The 14,348-nt window shown below is 55.9% G+C and overlaps 1 protein-coding gene across 1 annotated transcript in view; it reads left to right on the forward strand.

Moving 5' to 3' along the window:
- Positions 1–11,000, forward strand: part of LOC140912299 (RING finger protein 112) — a 49,808-nt gene extending 38,808 nt beyond the window's left edge. The window contains exons 14-20 of the mRNA XM_073346517.1: positions 3,570–3,626; positions 3,775–3,861; positions 4,023–4,152; positions 4,275–4,405; positions 4,810–4,863; positions 6,636–6,710; positions 7,329–11,000. Coding sequence (XP_073202618.1) covers positions 3,570–3,626; positions 3,775–3,861; positions 4,023–4,152; positions 4,275–4,405; positions 4,810–4,863; positions 6,636–6,710; positions 7,329–7,850 — 1,056 coding nt within the window. The 3' untranslated portion in view covers positions 7,851–11,000. The remainder of the gene's footprint in view (positions 1–3,569; positions 3,627–3,774; positions 3,862–4,022; positions 4,153–4,274; positions 4,406–4,809; positions 4,864–6,635; positions 6,711–7,328) is intronic.
- The last annotated feature ends 3,348 nt before the right edge of the window (positions 11,001–14,348 follow it).

Raw genomic sequence — 14,348 nt, forward strand, 5'->3', positions numbered from 1 at the left:
GGGGGCGCCGATGGCAGCGGGCTCTCCCCAGGTGCGACGGCTGGGGACGCGCGGTTCCCTCCTGCAGCAGAGACGGAAATGAGTGGTGTTTAATGCCAGGGAGCCCGGACTCCTGGGTTCTCTCCCCAGCTCTGGGTCGGGAGTGGGGTCTAGTGGGTTAGAGCAGAGGGGGCTGGGAGCCAGGACTCCTGGGTTCTTTCCCCATTTCCGGGAGGGGAGTGGGGGCTAGTGGTTTTGTGCAGGGGGGACTGGGAGCCCAGACTCCTGGGTTCTCTCCCCAGGTCTGGGAGGGGAGTGGGTCTCGTGGGTTCGAGCAGGGAGCCAGGACTCCTGGGTTCTCTCCCCATCGCTAGAGGGAAGGAGTGGGTTAGAATGGGGAGGGGAGCTGGACCCCCTGGGTTCTGGGTGCAGTGGAATGAGGTGATGGCCAAAGAGAGTTTGCTCATTTCTTGAGGTGCAAGTGGGGATGGGGGAGTGCCCAGTACACAAGGAGAGCCCTGGGGAACTCAGCACTCAAGAATTGGGCTTTGGACATGGAGTGTCCCTGCCGTGCTCTGTGCCTCAGTTTCCCTCTCTGCCAGCCCTTCTGTTTGAGCTCAGGGGGTGTGAGAGGGTTAATGCATTGGTGTCCTGTTGTCTCAGTTCTCCAACAGAGTTTGGCTTTAGTCCCAGCCCAGGAGGAGGGGAGATTGGTCAACCGGAGCCCAGCCTGTCACCCGCTGCATTATGGGAAATGCAAATAATAAAGGGTAAGCACTCCAGTCCCACCCAATTCAGGTGTAACCCATTCCAGAGGTGGGGCTGGAGCCCATGAATCCTGGCTCACAGCCCCCCCCCCCACTGGACTCCAATCCCCTGCCCCCCGCCCCCACAGGTGGGATAGAACCCAGGAGTCCTGGCTCACAGGCCCCCTGCTGTGTGTCTCCCAGGCCGATCCCACCCCCCTCCTCGAAGCCAACTCCAGAGGGGATGGTGGAGCGACTCCAGGAGGACGTCACCTGCTCCATCTGCCTGGACGTCTTGGAGGACCCCGTCTCCATCGTGTGTGGCCACAACTTCTGCCGGGGCTACCTCGCGGCTCACTGGAGTGGGGTCTCGGCTTGGGGGTACCAGTGCCCCGAGTGCCGGGCTCCCTGCTCCAGGAACCAGATGACCCCAGACACACGTCTCAAAAGCCTGGTGGAGAAAATCAGAGACCTGCCACGTGAAGGGACGTTGACAGGAACAGGGACAGCGAGCCCTGAGGTGAGTGAAGCCCTCCTGAGGCTGGTCCAGAGATGCAGCCACCTCTGGGGCGGGGCGGGGGGGGAACAGCTGCATGTTTGCTCCCTGCAGCACGGTGTCCCCTATCTCCACGCTGGGGCCCTGGGGTCAGGGGGAAGGCCGGCTAAGGGGATTCCTGTGTGCCTTTAGCAACCGGTCAGGTCTCTGGGCTGCTAAGGGGGGAGCTGGGCACTCAGGGCTCAGACCTGCTGATAAGAAATTAACCAGCAAGCTAACAGGCTGTGACTCCAGACAGGGGGCCCCGGTGAGGGGACATGGACTAGCTGGAAGTGGGGGGGAGAGGATGGGACATGGGGCCTTTCCCCTCTTGGGGGCACTGGCTTGGATGGTGGGACTGGCTGGTCCAGGGGGTGGGAATGGGGCTCTGATCCGGGGGAGAAGGGAGTCACCAGCTCAGGGGTGGGGTCCCAGCTCTGATCCTGCTCTGTCCCTGCAGCCGGGGCCAGGGGCTCGGCCAGAGCCGGGGCGCCCGGTGCAGCTGGTGCGTTTGGACAAGGAATGGGACTTGATCCTGGACGAGGAGGCCCTGAGCCGCTGCCTGGAGCAGGGTGGGGTGGGGGATGCCCCCGTCTGCCTGGTGTCCATCATCGGGGAGCAGCGCCGGGGCAAATCCTTCCTGCTGAACTACCTGCTGCGTCGGCTCCGGAGCCTGGTGAGTGCAGCCCTGATCCCCTCCCAGAACCAAGGAGATAACCCAGGAGTCCTGGCTCCCGCCCCCCCCGCTCTAACTCACTAGACTCCACTCCCCTCCCAGAACTGGGGATAGAACCCAGGAGTCCTGGCTCCCAGGCCCCCCTGCTCTAACCCACTAGACCATCTAGACTCTTGTCTGTGTGTCTGTCTCAGCCTGTCAATCATCTTTCCAGTGCGCTGGTCCCCATGCTACTTGCCTGCTAATAAAATACTCACAGTCCCCCTGCCCCCACCCTGCACTAATTGCGCCACTCTCTATGTGTTCTCCCCCCCCCCCCCCCAGGACGTGAAGGATGGATCCTGGATGGGCCGGGAGGAGGAGCCCCTGGAGGGGTTCGAGTGGCGAGTTGGTGCCCACAGCGTCACCAAGGGGGTGTGGGCGTGGAGTCAGCCCTTCTGGGTCCCCTCCGAGGGGGGGCAGGTGAGTGGGAAGAGGGGTGGGGAAATGGGGTGGGGGGGATGAGTGACTGCAGTAGATCTCTACTTGGGGAAGCAGAGCAGACAGAGCTTGGGTGGGCTCGGAGACCTGGTAGTCAGGGAACACAGAGCCCACCAGGGGCTGGGTCTCACTGGGTGCTGGGGCATGTGGGGGGCAGAGTGGGGAGCTGGCATGAGACACTGGCCCGTGGCTCCCCAGGTGGCCGTGCTGCTGGTCGACACCGAGGGCTCCATGGACATCGCCAGAGACACGGAGACCAGCGTGAAACTCTCCGCCCTCTCCATGCTGCTTGGCTCCTACCAGGTAGGCAGTAGGGGGCGCTGTGCCGCAGGGAGCGGGGCAGGGCTCAGCAGGGGGCGCTCTCCCATTGCAGCCAGGGCCGGCCCCAATGCCCCAGGTTGGCACTAGGGGGCGCTGTGCTGCGGGGAGAGGGTCGTGCTGGTTTCTGTCTCTAACCCTGTCCTCTCTGATGACTTGCAGATCCTGAATGTTTCCAGCCAGCTAAAGGACCCCGATCTAGAATATCTGGAGGTGAAGCGGGAGGAGGGCAGGACGTGGTGCCATTCTCCTAGAGCCCCAATGGGGTAGTCTGCCCATTCTACAGCTGGGGAAACTGAGGCCCAGAGAGAATCAATGACTTGCCTGAGGTCACATGGGGAGTTTGTGGAACAGCCAGAGATAGAAGCCAGGAGTCCTGGCTTCCAGCCTCCACTTCTGCTGTTTTAACCACTAGACCCCACTCCCCTCCCAGAGCTGGGGATGGAACCCAGATGTCCTGGGGCCGTATCCAGCAGGGCCCAACTTCTGTGCTGCTCCAGGGTCTGTAATTCACCAGGACTCTGGGAACATCTCAATATTTGGCATCTTGATCTATTCTGCTCCTACCGTCGGTGGGCACAGGGGGCAAACAGAGCCCTGGGCAGGGGGTAGGGGAACCTTGACTTGCAGTTCTGCTCTTTGGCCACTAGGTGTCTCTGCAGCAGAGGGGGAAAGCCCTGGGACCCGGGGAACAGACCCAGACCAAGCTGGAGGGGCTGCTTTATGGGTGGCAGGGGGGTGTTTGTTGGTAGGATTTTCACCCCCACCTGCCACGAGGGCACACGCTGCCTCCCTGCCCCAGAGATCTCAGTCCCCTGCTCTCTCTGCTCTGCAGATGTTTCTGCACGTGGCCGAAGAGGTGGGAAAGGAATACGGGCTGGAGTCCATTCAGGTGAGACGACTTTCCCCCCCGTTCCCGCACCCTACCCCATGCAATCCCCTCGCCCCACTGCGTGGGTTGCTTCTGCCCCAGCCACTCCCTGCCCCACACCCGAGGGGTTCAGCCTTCCCCTCCTGAGATTGTCCTGTCTCCCCTGCAGCACCTAGACCTGCTGGTGCGGGATTGGAGCAGCTCCTTGGTCCTTGGAACGGACGGTGGGAAGGAGCATCTGAGAGACGTCCAACAGGTGAGTGTGGGGCTTGACATGGTGCCTTTGCCCTCTGGGGGGTGCTGGCTCTGATCTGGGCCCAGGGCAAGGGCCTGGCTGGCTCAGGGGAGCAGGGAATGGGTCCCGGAGTATTTCCCTCCATTGATATCTCACTTTGCTGATTCCCCCGGCTCTGGCAGATGCTGGCCGTGAGGTCCCCTTGCAAACACCCCAAGGCCCTGGAAGCTCTGAACAGAAGCAAAACCCGCTGTTACCTGATGCCCTTCCCTGGCAAGCGGATCATGACTGGAAGCGAGGGATGCGTGAGAGGTAGCGGACTCGGGACAGCAGCTCTGAGCCTGCACGATGGGGCGTCTCCGTCTCTGCCGGGGAATGGGCCGTGGGGGGATGCTCCGGCTTTCGGTTCATTGCCATGTCCCTCCCCTTTGCAGACATGGATGAGGATTTCCGGGACAGCCTGAGGGACTACATCACCGGCTTGGTGGCCTCAGCCGGTCACAACATCTGGCGGGACCGGCACGGGGTGCTGGTGACCGGGTCACAGCTCGCTGCCAAGATAAAGGTGTGGATTGGCCAGCTGGGCATGGGGTCTCAGTAGGGGGCGCTCTCCCCTGGCAGTCAGCGCTGGTCCCAATACCCTATGGTGGCACTAGGGGGCGCTGTGTTGCGGGGAGCGGGGTGGGGGCTTCGCCCTTTTTGCTGAACTTTTAGTTAGTTAAGAATGAGGGTTGTGTTTATAGCCTAGCAGAATCCCAGCTTGGATGATTCTACCGAGCCTTCCTAAATCATCCAGGGAAGTTCTTCATTTCCCCCGCCAAACTGATTCCCACCGTTGTCTTATGGCTGTTCCCAAGCTGCCCTGCCCCAGAGGTGGCTGCATCTCAGCGCCGGGCGAGCCATCCCCATGTTCCCACTTTTCTAAGCCCTGTGGAGTCTGTATTGTGATTTCTTGTGCTTTCTTTGCAGGAATTCTCTGATCTGATGAAGAAACATTGCTTCGGCTTCTCCTCTCCCACTCAGGTACCTTCTCTGACCTGATCAAGGGGTGTGTCCCTCCTCCTGAATTCACTTCTGATGCAAAACTGTAGCCTACTTTTGTCTTATTACTGCTGCCTTGCCCAAAAGGTGGCTGCATCTCATGTCGGGCAAGCCATCCCCGTGTCGTGTTGCTGTGAGGCTATTCCCCAGCTGCTCCTTCCCCTCCCACAATGTTCTTGTCAGCAAGTTAAAGAAGTATGGGCTGGATGAATGGACTATAAGGTGGATAGAAAGCTGGCTAGATTGTTGCGCCTAATGGGTAGTGATCCATGGCTCCATGTCTAGTTGGCAGCCGGTATCAAGTGGAGTGCCCCAAGGGTCGGTCTGGGGCCGGTTTTGTTCAATATCTTCATTAATGATCTGGAGGATGGCGTGGATTGCACCCTCAGCAAGGTTGCAGATGACACTAAACTGGGAGGAGTGGTAGATACACTGTAGGGTAGGGATAGGATCCAGAGGGCTCTAGACAAATTAGAGGTTTGGGCCAAAAGAAATCTGATGAGGTTCAACAAGGACAAGTGCAGAGTCCTGCACTTAGGACGGAAGAATCCAATGCACCGCAACAGACTAGGGACCGAATGGCTCGGCAGCAGTTCTGCGGAAAAGGACCTAGGGGTGACAGTGGACGAGAAGCTGGATGTGAGTCAGCAGTGTGCCCTTGTTGCCAAGAAGGCCAATGGCATGTTGGGATGTATAAGTAGGGGCATTGCCAGCAGATCGAGGGACGTGATTGTTCCCCTCTCTTCGACATTGGTGAGGCCTCATCTGGAGTACTGTGTCCAGTTTTGGGCCCCACACTACAAGAAGGATGTGGAAAAATTGGAAAACGTCCAGCAGAGGGCAACAAAAATGATTAGGGGGCTGGAGCACATGACTTCTGAGGAGAGGCTGAGGGAGCTGGGATTGTTTAACCTGCGGAGGAGAAGAATGAGGGGGGATTTGATAGCTGCTTTCAGCTACCTGAGAGGGGGTTCCAAAGAGGATGGCTCTAGACTGTTCTCAGTGGTAGCTGATGACAGAACAAGGAGTAATGGTCTCAAGTTGCAGTGGGGGAGGTTTAGGTTGGATATTAGGAAAAGCTTTTCTCTAGGAGGGTGGTGAAACACTGGAATGCGTTACCTAGGGAGGTGGTGGAATCTCCTTCCTTAGAAGTTTTTAAGGTCAGGCTTGACAAAGCCCTGTCTGGGATGATTTAGTTGAGGATTGGTCCTGCTTTGAGCAGGGGGTTGGACTAGATGACCTCCTGAGGTCCCTTCCAACCCTGATAGTCTGTGATTCTCCCCCAACCCCAGAAGTGGCTGCATCTCAGCACTGGGTGAGCCCATCCCTATTCAGTGTTGTGTGTGGCTGTTGCCATATGCTCCTCCCCAGAGGTGGCTTCATCTCAGGAGTGTGTTGACACTTGTTGGAAAATATTTGTTTTTTTCCCCCTGCAGAGAAATTTGAGTTTCCGGCAAAATATGAAAAGCTGAAATACTTATAGTTTGGCTCTGCATGCTCCCTTTTCTCCCCATAAATCAGCTCTCTGGTCGGAGTGCAGCTCCCATGATGCACCATAGAGGAGGGAGATGGTGTATCATGGGGCTTGTAGTTTGGGTGCCTGGCTTCAGGCTGAGCTGCCGTGGTGGCTCATGGGAGTTGTAGTTTCACACTGGCTAGTGGCATCGCTCTGTTACATGAGGTTGCTGCAGTTGCTAGGTGGAGACAGGGCCCCATAAACTGCGGCTCACCCCGGCCTTGTCCTCCCTGTGCAGATGGCCATCACCTTCCACAACCAGAGAGTCCTGGACAGGGCCAGCACAGACCACACTGTGTTTTTGAGGGAGAAGGTGAGTCTGTGCGGCGGGGGCCCCTGTGCTCCAGCCAGGGGAACCCAGGGAACTGTCCTGGCCAACCCCACTGGCTGTGGGCTTTGGGGTAGGAGACAGGACCTCGTATCTCCAGCTCCCAGGGTGACTGTAGAGATGGGAGGCTCAAACTCCTGCACCGGGGTTGGGAGTGGGGGAGGGAATAAGTTTGCCCTGTGGCCAGCTGCAGTGGTGGAGGCCTCATGGGCCAGGTGGCTCACGGGCTGGACCAGGAGTCAAAACTCCTGGCTTTTGTTTATGGTACTGTCGCTGACTCCCCTGGGCTCATCACTGAGACACTCTGGGCCTCGGTTTCCCCATCTATCAAAGTGGGAGAATGATCTTGCCCTTGGGTGTTTTAGCCTGTGAGCTTTTTGGGGCAGGGATGGCCTCTCACTGAGTTTGTGTGCTGCGCGACGGGAGGGCCCCCATCTCGGTCCAGGTCTGTGGTGCGCCCAGCATGAGGGGGCCCCCCATCTCAGTCCTGGTTTGTGCCGTACCCGGCACGAAGGGGAGCCCCATCTCAGTCGGGAGGGTGGGGTCCATGCAGCGCTTGTCCCTTCTAACGCTCTTGGCCGTCTCCTCTCCCGGCGGGCGCAGGATGGCGACTCCCGGAACATGGTCGCCTGCCTGAAGGTGCGGCCGAACAAGATGGCGGAGCTGTTCGCGGAGCGGCGCGGGCAGTTGCTCTGGCGGTGCCGGACGGACATGCGGGAGCCGGCGCCGGAGAAAGAGGCCCAGCTGACGGAGCTGGAGGCGGTGCTGACGCGGGAGGCCGAGACCTTCCTGGAGAGCTACGGGAAGCGCTTCAAGAAATTTGCCATTTTGGTGGGCGTGAGCGTGGGGGCGCTGGCCCTGGGACCGGTGGGGGGCGCTGCCGGTGCCGGGATTGCCGCCGCTGTCATCGCTGCGGAGGCGGCTGGGGTGCTCGCCGTGGCCGAGGTGGTGGCCATTGGGGTTGGGGCGGGCGCCGTGGCCGGGATGTGTGTGGGCGGGGGCGTGGGCGGGGGAGTTGGTGGGAACATCGCCCAGAAGGATAGGCAGAGGGCCAAGGCTCCTGGCGGCAGGAGGGAGGAGGAGGACGGCACTGAGGATCTATCCGACGAGAAACCCCTGATCTGATCGGTGCCCCCCCACAATCTGGGGCTGACGAATGGGGTGACAAGACAGCAGCATGGCCTGGACACATCCCCCACAAGCCACCCCAGAGCAGGGAGCCGTTGCCCCCAGATTCTAAGAAGGGATGTTTAGATCCTCTCATCCGATCTGCTGTGCCACCCAGGCTGGAAAATGCCGCCCACTTCCCCCTGCCTTGGGCCCGATATCTCCTTTGCACTAAATCATTTCCCAGAAAGGCGGCCAGTCCGGCTCGGAATCCGGAAAAGACGGAGACCCCCACCGCTTTCCTGCTGGTGAATCACCCGCGCTGTGAGAAATCGAGTGCCTCATTTCCAACTGGAGTTTCTCGCTTTAACTTGCAGCCCTCGGTTCTCGCTCTGCCTTCCTCCAACGTTGCAGGGCCACTCCGGCTGCAACACAAAGCACTTGGAAACGCCCTGCCGATGGTCCTGTCCCGAGATCACCCACTGGGGGTGACCATGGGCACCTGGCTTAGTTCCTACAGGGGCAGCCTTGTTGTCTGGTCCTAGAGGATAGATATCCAGCCACTCCTATGAGCGGGAAGACAGGTCCAGGGGAGCGGACACAGAAAGACATGGATTGGGTTTCCTGCTCTACCATGGGCTTCCTCTGTGACTTTGGCCAAGTCACTTAGTTTCTCTGTGCCTCAGTTTCCCATCTGTATACTGAGGATAATAATGCATTGAAAGATGGTGAGGGGTTTGAGCTCCACTGAGAGAAAGCGCTATCCAAGAAACAGGCATCGTTATGTATTCTGCGGGAGGGCTATAAAAACAGGAGTTGGGCTTGAGGATTTCCAACCAATGAGGGCTCGGGCTAGGGGTACTCTCCAGCTGTTCCATGCCCAGGCCAGCCTCAGCTGGCGCCTACGATCCCGTAGGCCGCTGTAGCGTGAGGTACGGGGTCAGCTCCATCATGGCTTTGCCTTGGTGAGCCGGGAGCGCCCCTTCCCATCACAGATTCCAAGGCCTGGATAACAGGGGCCATGACCCTGCACTGAATTAATCCCTGCTTGAACTGGAGTGATCTGTTAGAGAAACTTCCCATCTCTATTTAAAAATGGACAATGATGGCGAATCTGCCACGACCCTTGGTAAATTTTTCCAATTGTTCACTGTTAAAAATTTCTGCCTTACTTCCAGTCTGAATTTTGTTGAGCTTCAACGTCCAGCCATTGGAGCATGTTAGACCTTTCTGTGCTAGACTGAAGGACCCATTATGAAATATTTGTTCCCCAGGTGGGTACTTATGGACTGGGACCCAGTCACCCCTTAACCTGCTCTTTGAGTCCTATCTTCCTAAGAACTCCTTGGAAACCTAATATCAGGGCTGCAGGTTTTCAAAGGCTGCACCTCTTGGTACCTAAGAAGAGAAAGCAGAAGTCACTTGAGACTGTGGTCTGCAAAGTGTCCAATGGGAGAAGTTAGGTTTCTGCTGGAAGGTGGCCGGTCAACAGGTCTTGGGTGCAGGACAGTCTCAGAGCAATGGAGGCATTTAAGCAATTTCCTTTGTGCCCAACAGGAGGAAAGATATTTGGGGTACTGTGTTAGGGTGTCAATGTATGGATGAGTGCGTGCGTGAGTCTGTGAGCACCTGTAAATGACTGTCATGGGGAGTGCTAGAGAGTAATCTCCCAGATCTAAATAACTGTGAAGTTCTAACTCTTCGAACCTTGCATGGTGAGTTCCTAATTTTGGGACAAGTCTCCACAGAAACTATCAGCTGTAATTCGCTTCAGGGAAGATACAACTTCTGTTTAACGGAAGGACTTTAAACTGCTCTTGGGGGAATTCTGCGCCAAAAAAATTTAAAATCCTGCGCAGAGTTTAAATTTCTGCACATTTTATTTGTCAAAATAACCTTATATAATCACACCAGTTTCATTTATTTTGGTAATTTATTTCAAAATACCTGTCGGCAAGTATTTCTGTAACAGTCCAGACACCCACACAAATTGCCCCAAGAGTAGAAAGTTGAAGAAACCCTGACAACTCAGTTCCTGCTTTTCTGCCCCTTCCCTCCCCTGCTTCCATGAGCTCAGGTGTCCCCACCTCCTCAGCCCAGCCATTCACACCTCCTCCCCTGCCCAGAGCCTGCACCTGTCACCCAAACCCCATCCCAGAGCCCGCATGCCAGACTACCTCCCCCACTCAAACTCCCTCCCAGCTCCCAACCTCTCACCCCTTCTGCACCCAAACTCGCTCCCGGAGCCTGCCCCCCAGTCCCATACCCCAGAGCTCCTCCCCCATCCAAAGCCTTAGGCAGGTGGGGGGGCGGAGTTTTGGGGGGCAGGGTTTGGGTTGCATGAGTGACATTATTGGCCCCCTGGGAGGATTTGAGGACTGGCACTCAGTAAATTGAGGTAAATTGAGTTTGAGACCCCTGCCTTAGATCTACACATTTTTTATGCCGTCCAATCCACGATTCCCTTGCTGCACACTAAGTGTGTCGTTCTTTTCCTCGCCTTGGAGGACGTGGGGAACAATTGATCAGCTTCCTCTTTAGAACAATCTTTGACATATAGGGCGACTGTTCTCAGGTCCCTCCCCAGCCTTCTCTTCCCTAAACATGCCAGGTTCTTTCAACCATTCCTCATAGGCCCTGTCTTCTTAAACCGCTGATCGTGTTTGTCACGCTCCTCTGGACTCTCTTCAATTTGTCCATCTGTCTTAAAATGCGGTGATGAAAACTGGAGATAAGATGCCAGCGGAAGCTTCACCAGTGCTGAGTAGAAGGGGACAGTTGCCTCCTGAGTCTGACATATGACCTTCCCGTTAACACACCCCACGTGACATTCCCCATTTTCGCACCCCATCCCACTCTTGTCTTTGTTGATTTGACTGCGTTGATGACTTGATTCTAATTCCGCTGCTGCTAATTTGGCTACTTGATCTTATTTTCACCTCAACTGGAGAATGGCTGAGGCAGTTGGGTAGAGTTTGTACCAGCTTGGTCTCAGTGATCTGTTTTCTTGACTTTGTATTTGTGGTGGGTTGTTTTACTTGTAATAAAATGGCGAGAAAGCAGACTGGGTCATCTTTTCTTTCAATCAGCAACTTGAGCCGGAACCATAGAGAATCTTTGGCTGGTACATCATCAAGTGGCCTCTCTCCCCACACACGGACGCTCCTGGAACCACCTGAGGAAGAAAGACTGAATTGGGGGAAGTGCTGGTCCCAGGCTAAAAGGATTTCTTAGCCAAACTCGGTAAACTGCTTGTATCATCAGCCAGGGTGAGAAATTGCTCATTCATATCCAGTCTTGCGAGGATTTTAGGCTTTGTTGGCCTAAACCAGTGTGCCCTTCAGTGAAGTGTCTGGGGAACATCTCAGCATCACATCGAGGGGAGAGCGAACATAGTAATGAGTTTACTTTGTCCAGATCCCTGTGCAGTGTGAGAGGGTAGAATTCTGGGTTTATACTCCAGCAGGGGCGTGTGAGCTGGGGATTATCTGTTGTTGGCTCATGCAGAGGCTGGCCAGAGCCCCCATGTAACTGCAGCTGGGTGTGTCCCTGCCTGTGGGAATGCTGATGGAAGTGTAGGACCAGGAGCCGTCTGCAGCTTGTCACAGCAGCACAGTGGGAGAGGGAGCCCAGGCTGGTGGGTCAGTGGTACCCCAGTTTCAGGTGGCAGCCTGGGGGAACCTGTCACAAATTACCTCCCCTGTCTTACACATGATGCTCCTGCAGCCTTTTCATTGTATCTCAGGCTTTCCTCCTGTTTTCTCCAGCAACGGTGTGAACTTTCTCAGTGTTGGATTGTGGGGTTACTCCATAGCCCCTGTTTTCCTCCCTGGGATCTCCCTCCAAGAGGTTTGCTCCTGCCCCACAATGAGAGAGGCTGGGGCATGCTTCGTACTCTCATTTGCTGCTGTACTATAAACCATCAAAAGGAATGGACTATACTGGTCCCAGTCCCTGGGGTGCTGTCCTGCAAAGGGAACCAGAGGACCCCCCGAGAAGTGCTTTTGATCCTTTCAGCCACCCCATCCGCTTGGGGGTGTGCTGGGGTGGCCGGGTTTTGTGGATGCCTAGACTCTCCCCAACCCATCAAAAAATGTTGGATTCAACTTGTTTCCCTTAATATGTGAGTAACTCACCCTGGAGCCCAAAGGTGGTGAGGGATTTGTTCCCTGGGAGCCCGGCTGCTGTCACAGCCTCTGGATTTCCTTGGGGAAGCCTCAGGCCATTTTGTGAAGTGCTCTGTAGCTACCAGCGAATCTTGGTTGCCAGATTCTGTCTCAGGCAAAGTCTGAAGCACGTCAGCAGGAACGCGCCCCGTCGGTGCCCCCCCAAAATATTAATGCAGCGGGGCTCTGCCTGTCTTGAATTGGAACCAAAATGACCAAAATGCTGCCTTGGAAGGCAAACATCACATTTCTGACACCAAACGTCTTCATCTACCCGACTGAAATTCTCCCTCGGGTCAACACAGAAATCAGCAGCAGTTTTAGGATCGTGACATTTACCCTGGAACCTGGTTTTTTCAGTATCTCTCGTACAGCTCTGTTCCAGTCGCCTGCCCAGTCTGTCATCTCTCAATCCCCAGCTTTCCCACGGGGACGGGGAAGATTTGACTGAGGTGAGGTGACACTGGAATCCTGCTGGGGGTTCGTGGCAGTGCAAAGGGCGGGGTTTGAATATGTAGGCGGTTCCTCTTGAAATTAACACACCCACTGGAATGAGGCCCCACCCAGAAACCTGGGAGAATCCTAAAAATCTTCCCTGAGTGTGATTTCTAGGAACCGCTTCCCCTGCGGCAAGTGCTGAGCCCGGGTCTGAAACAAGGACTAAGGGGGGAAAGGATGCAGCATTAATTTGGGCATACATAGCAATGAGCAATCCACAATGTATACGTGTAACGAGTAAATGAAACACCCTACTCCACTAGATTTTGAGGAACAGTCCTACCCCTCAATTTCCCCTAACAAACTGTGTGATGTAAGACACCCACCACCCCAGGGTCTTCCAACGCACCAGTTCCCCACTTTGTTGCCCCCCCACTCACAGGTTGGGATAGTGGAATTTCCTCATCTGGGAATGTTCTCAGGAGGTCCATCTCCAAGACCTTATCCATAACAAAACAAAACAAAAAAACTACAGTCTTCATCTCTCTGGGCTGTGGTCAACCTCCACTGCTCTGAGACTGAAATGACGCTTAGGGTCAGCTCCCTCACTCAGGGCATATAAAGCACAGCCCTGTTGCCCTTTCATCCCGCAATAGGAATAACCACAATTTCATTTCCCATGCCCCAAAACTTCAATGAATTTTAACTAAAATGACCAAAATAGTCACTCTGGAATGCTGGGGGTAACCAAGATGCAAATGAGGTCTGGTCCATGCCAGCCCTTCCTCCGCTTCACCAGTAGATGGTAGCAGAGACCTCCTTCCTCACTAAGCTTCAGGGTAGCACTGAGTGAAAGTTTGAAGGCTGATCAATGTAGATTTGGCTTGACTGAAACCTTTCAGGGCTTAGTGTCAAATTCTTTTGATCGGGGAGAGGCGGGGGGGTGGGGGGGAAATCCTCCCAAAGCTTGAAATGGTTTGATTTTTTTTCTGATTGAACTTTTCTTGAAAAGAAAAGTTTCATTTGAACAGAAAAAATTTCCCTCCTGGACTTTTGGGACATTTTCGGGGGGGGGGTTCATTTCAGATCAACCCCAAATGATAATTTCCCCTCCCCTGTACCCCAATTTTCCAAAGGGCCAGAGAATAGAAGAAGTTGGGTGGACACAGCCCTGCCGCAGGGCAGAGGGCTACACCAGTGCGTCGTGGCTGCTTTCGATCGAACTAATGTCTAACCTACCTCTTCCTTGCTGCAGTTTAAGCCCGTATCTTCTGGTCCTGCCCGCAGCCACGAAGGAAAACAATCGGTCACCCTCCTCTTTATAAACAGTCTTTTACATTCTTGACGACTGTTCCCATGTGTCCCCCTCGGGCGGCTCTTCTCCAGACGAAACAAACCCAGTTTCTTCCAGTCTCTGCTCGTCGGCTGTGTTTCCTAGAGGAGGGGCCCGTGGACTTGCTGATGACACGAGCATGATGCTGTGGATACCCGCGTCCACACCGGCCCTGTGCTTTTGCCACTTCAGCGCTGGCGTCACAGGGCTCGGTCCAGGCCGGGACACACGCCAGGAGCCGCGTTGCTGTGGGTTGTTTCCCAGGGCGGGCTGGGGGATACGCCGACCCCACCGTGGTACTTCCTTGTCTTCCGGGGCTGGTCAACCCACAATGCTCACGGATCCGCTGTCTCCGTGGAAGCAGGCACCTCACGCCGTTGGGTTTCACCTCATTTCCACCCTCTCCTGAGCACCTGGCCCTTAGACGGGGGGGCTGTTCTCTTCAGCTGAGCCGGGCAGGCCCCCCGTTGGGAGACTTTCCTGGGCTCCTGGGGCCTTGCTGTCTCTCCAGGTTTTCGGCCGGGCTGGGGTGGGCACAGGAGTCGCTCAAAACAGAACATTTTGCCAGGCCGGGAAGAC

Source organism: Lepidochelys kempii, chromosome 6, assembly GCF_965140285.1.
Source record: "Lepidochelys kempii isolate rLepKem1 chromosome 6, rLepKem1.hap1, whole genome shotgun sequence".
In the NCBI taxonomy this organism is placed as follows: domain Eukaryota; kingdom Metazoa; phylum Chordata; order Testudines; family Cheloniidae; genus Lepidochelys; species Lepidochelys kempii.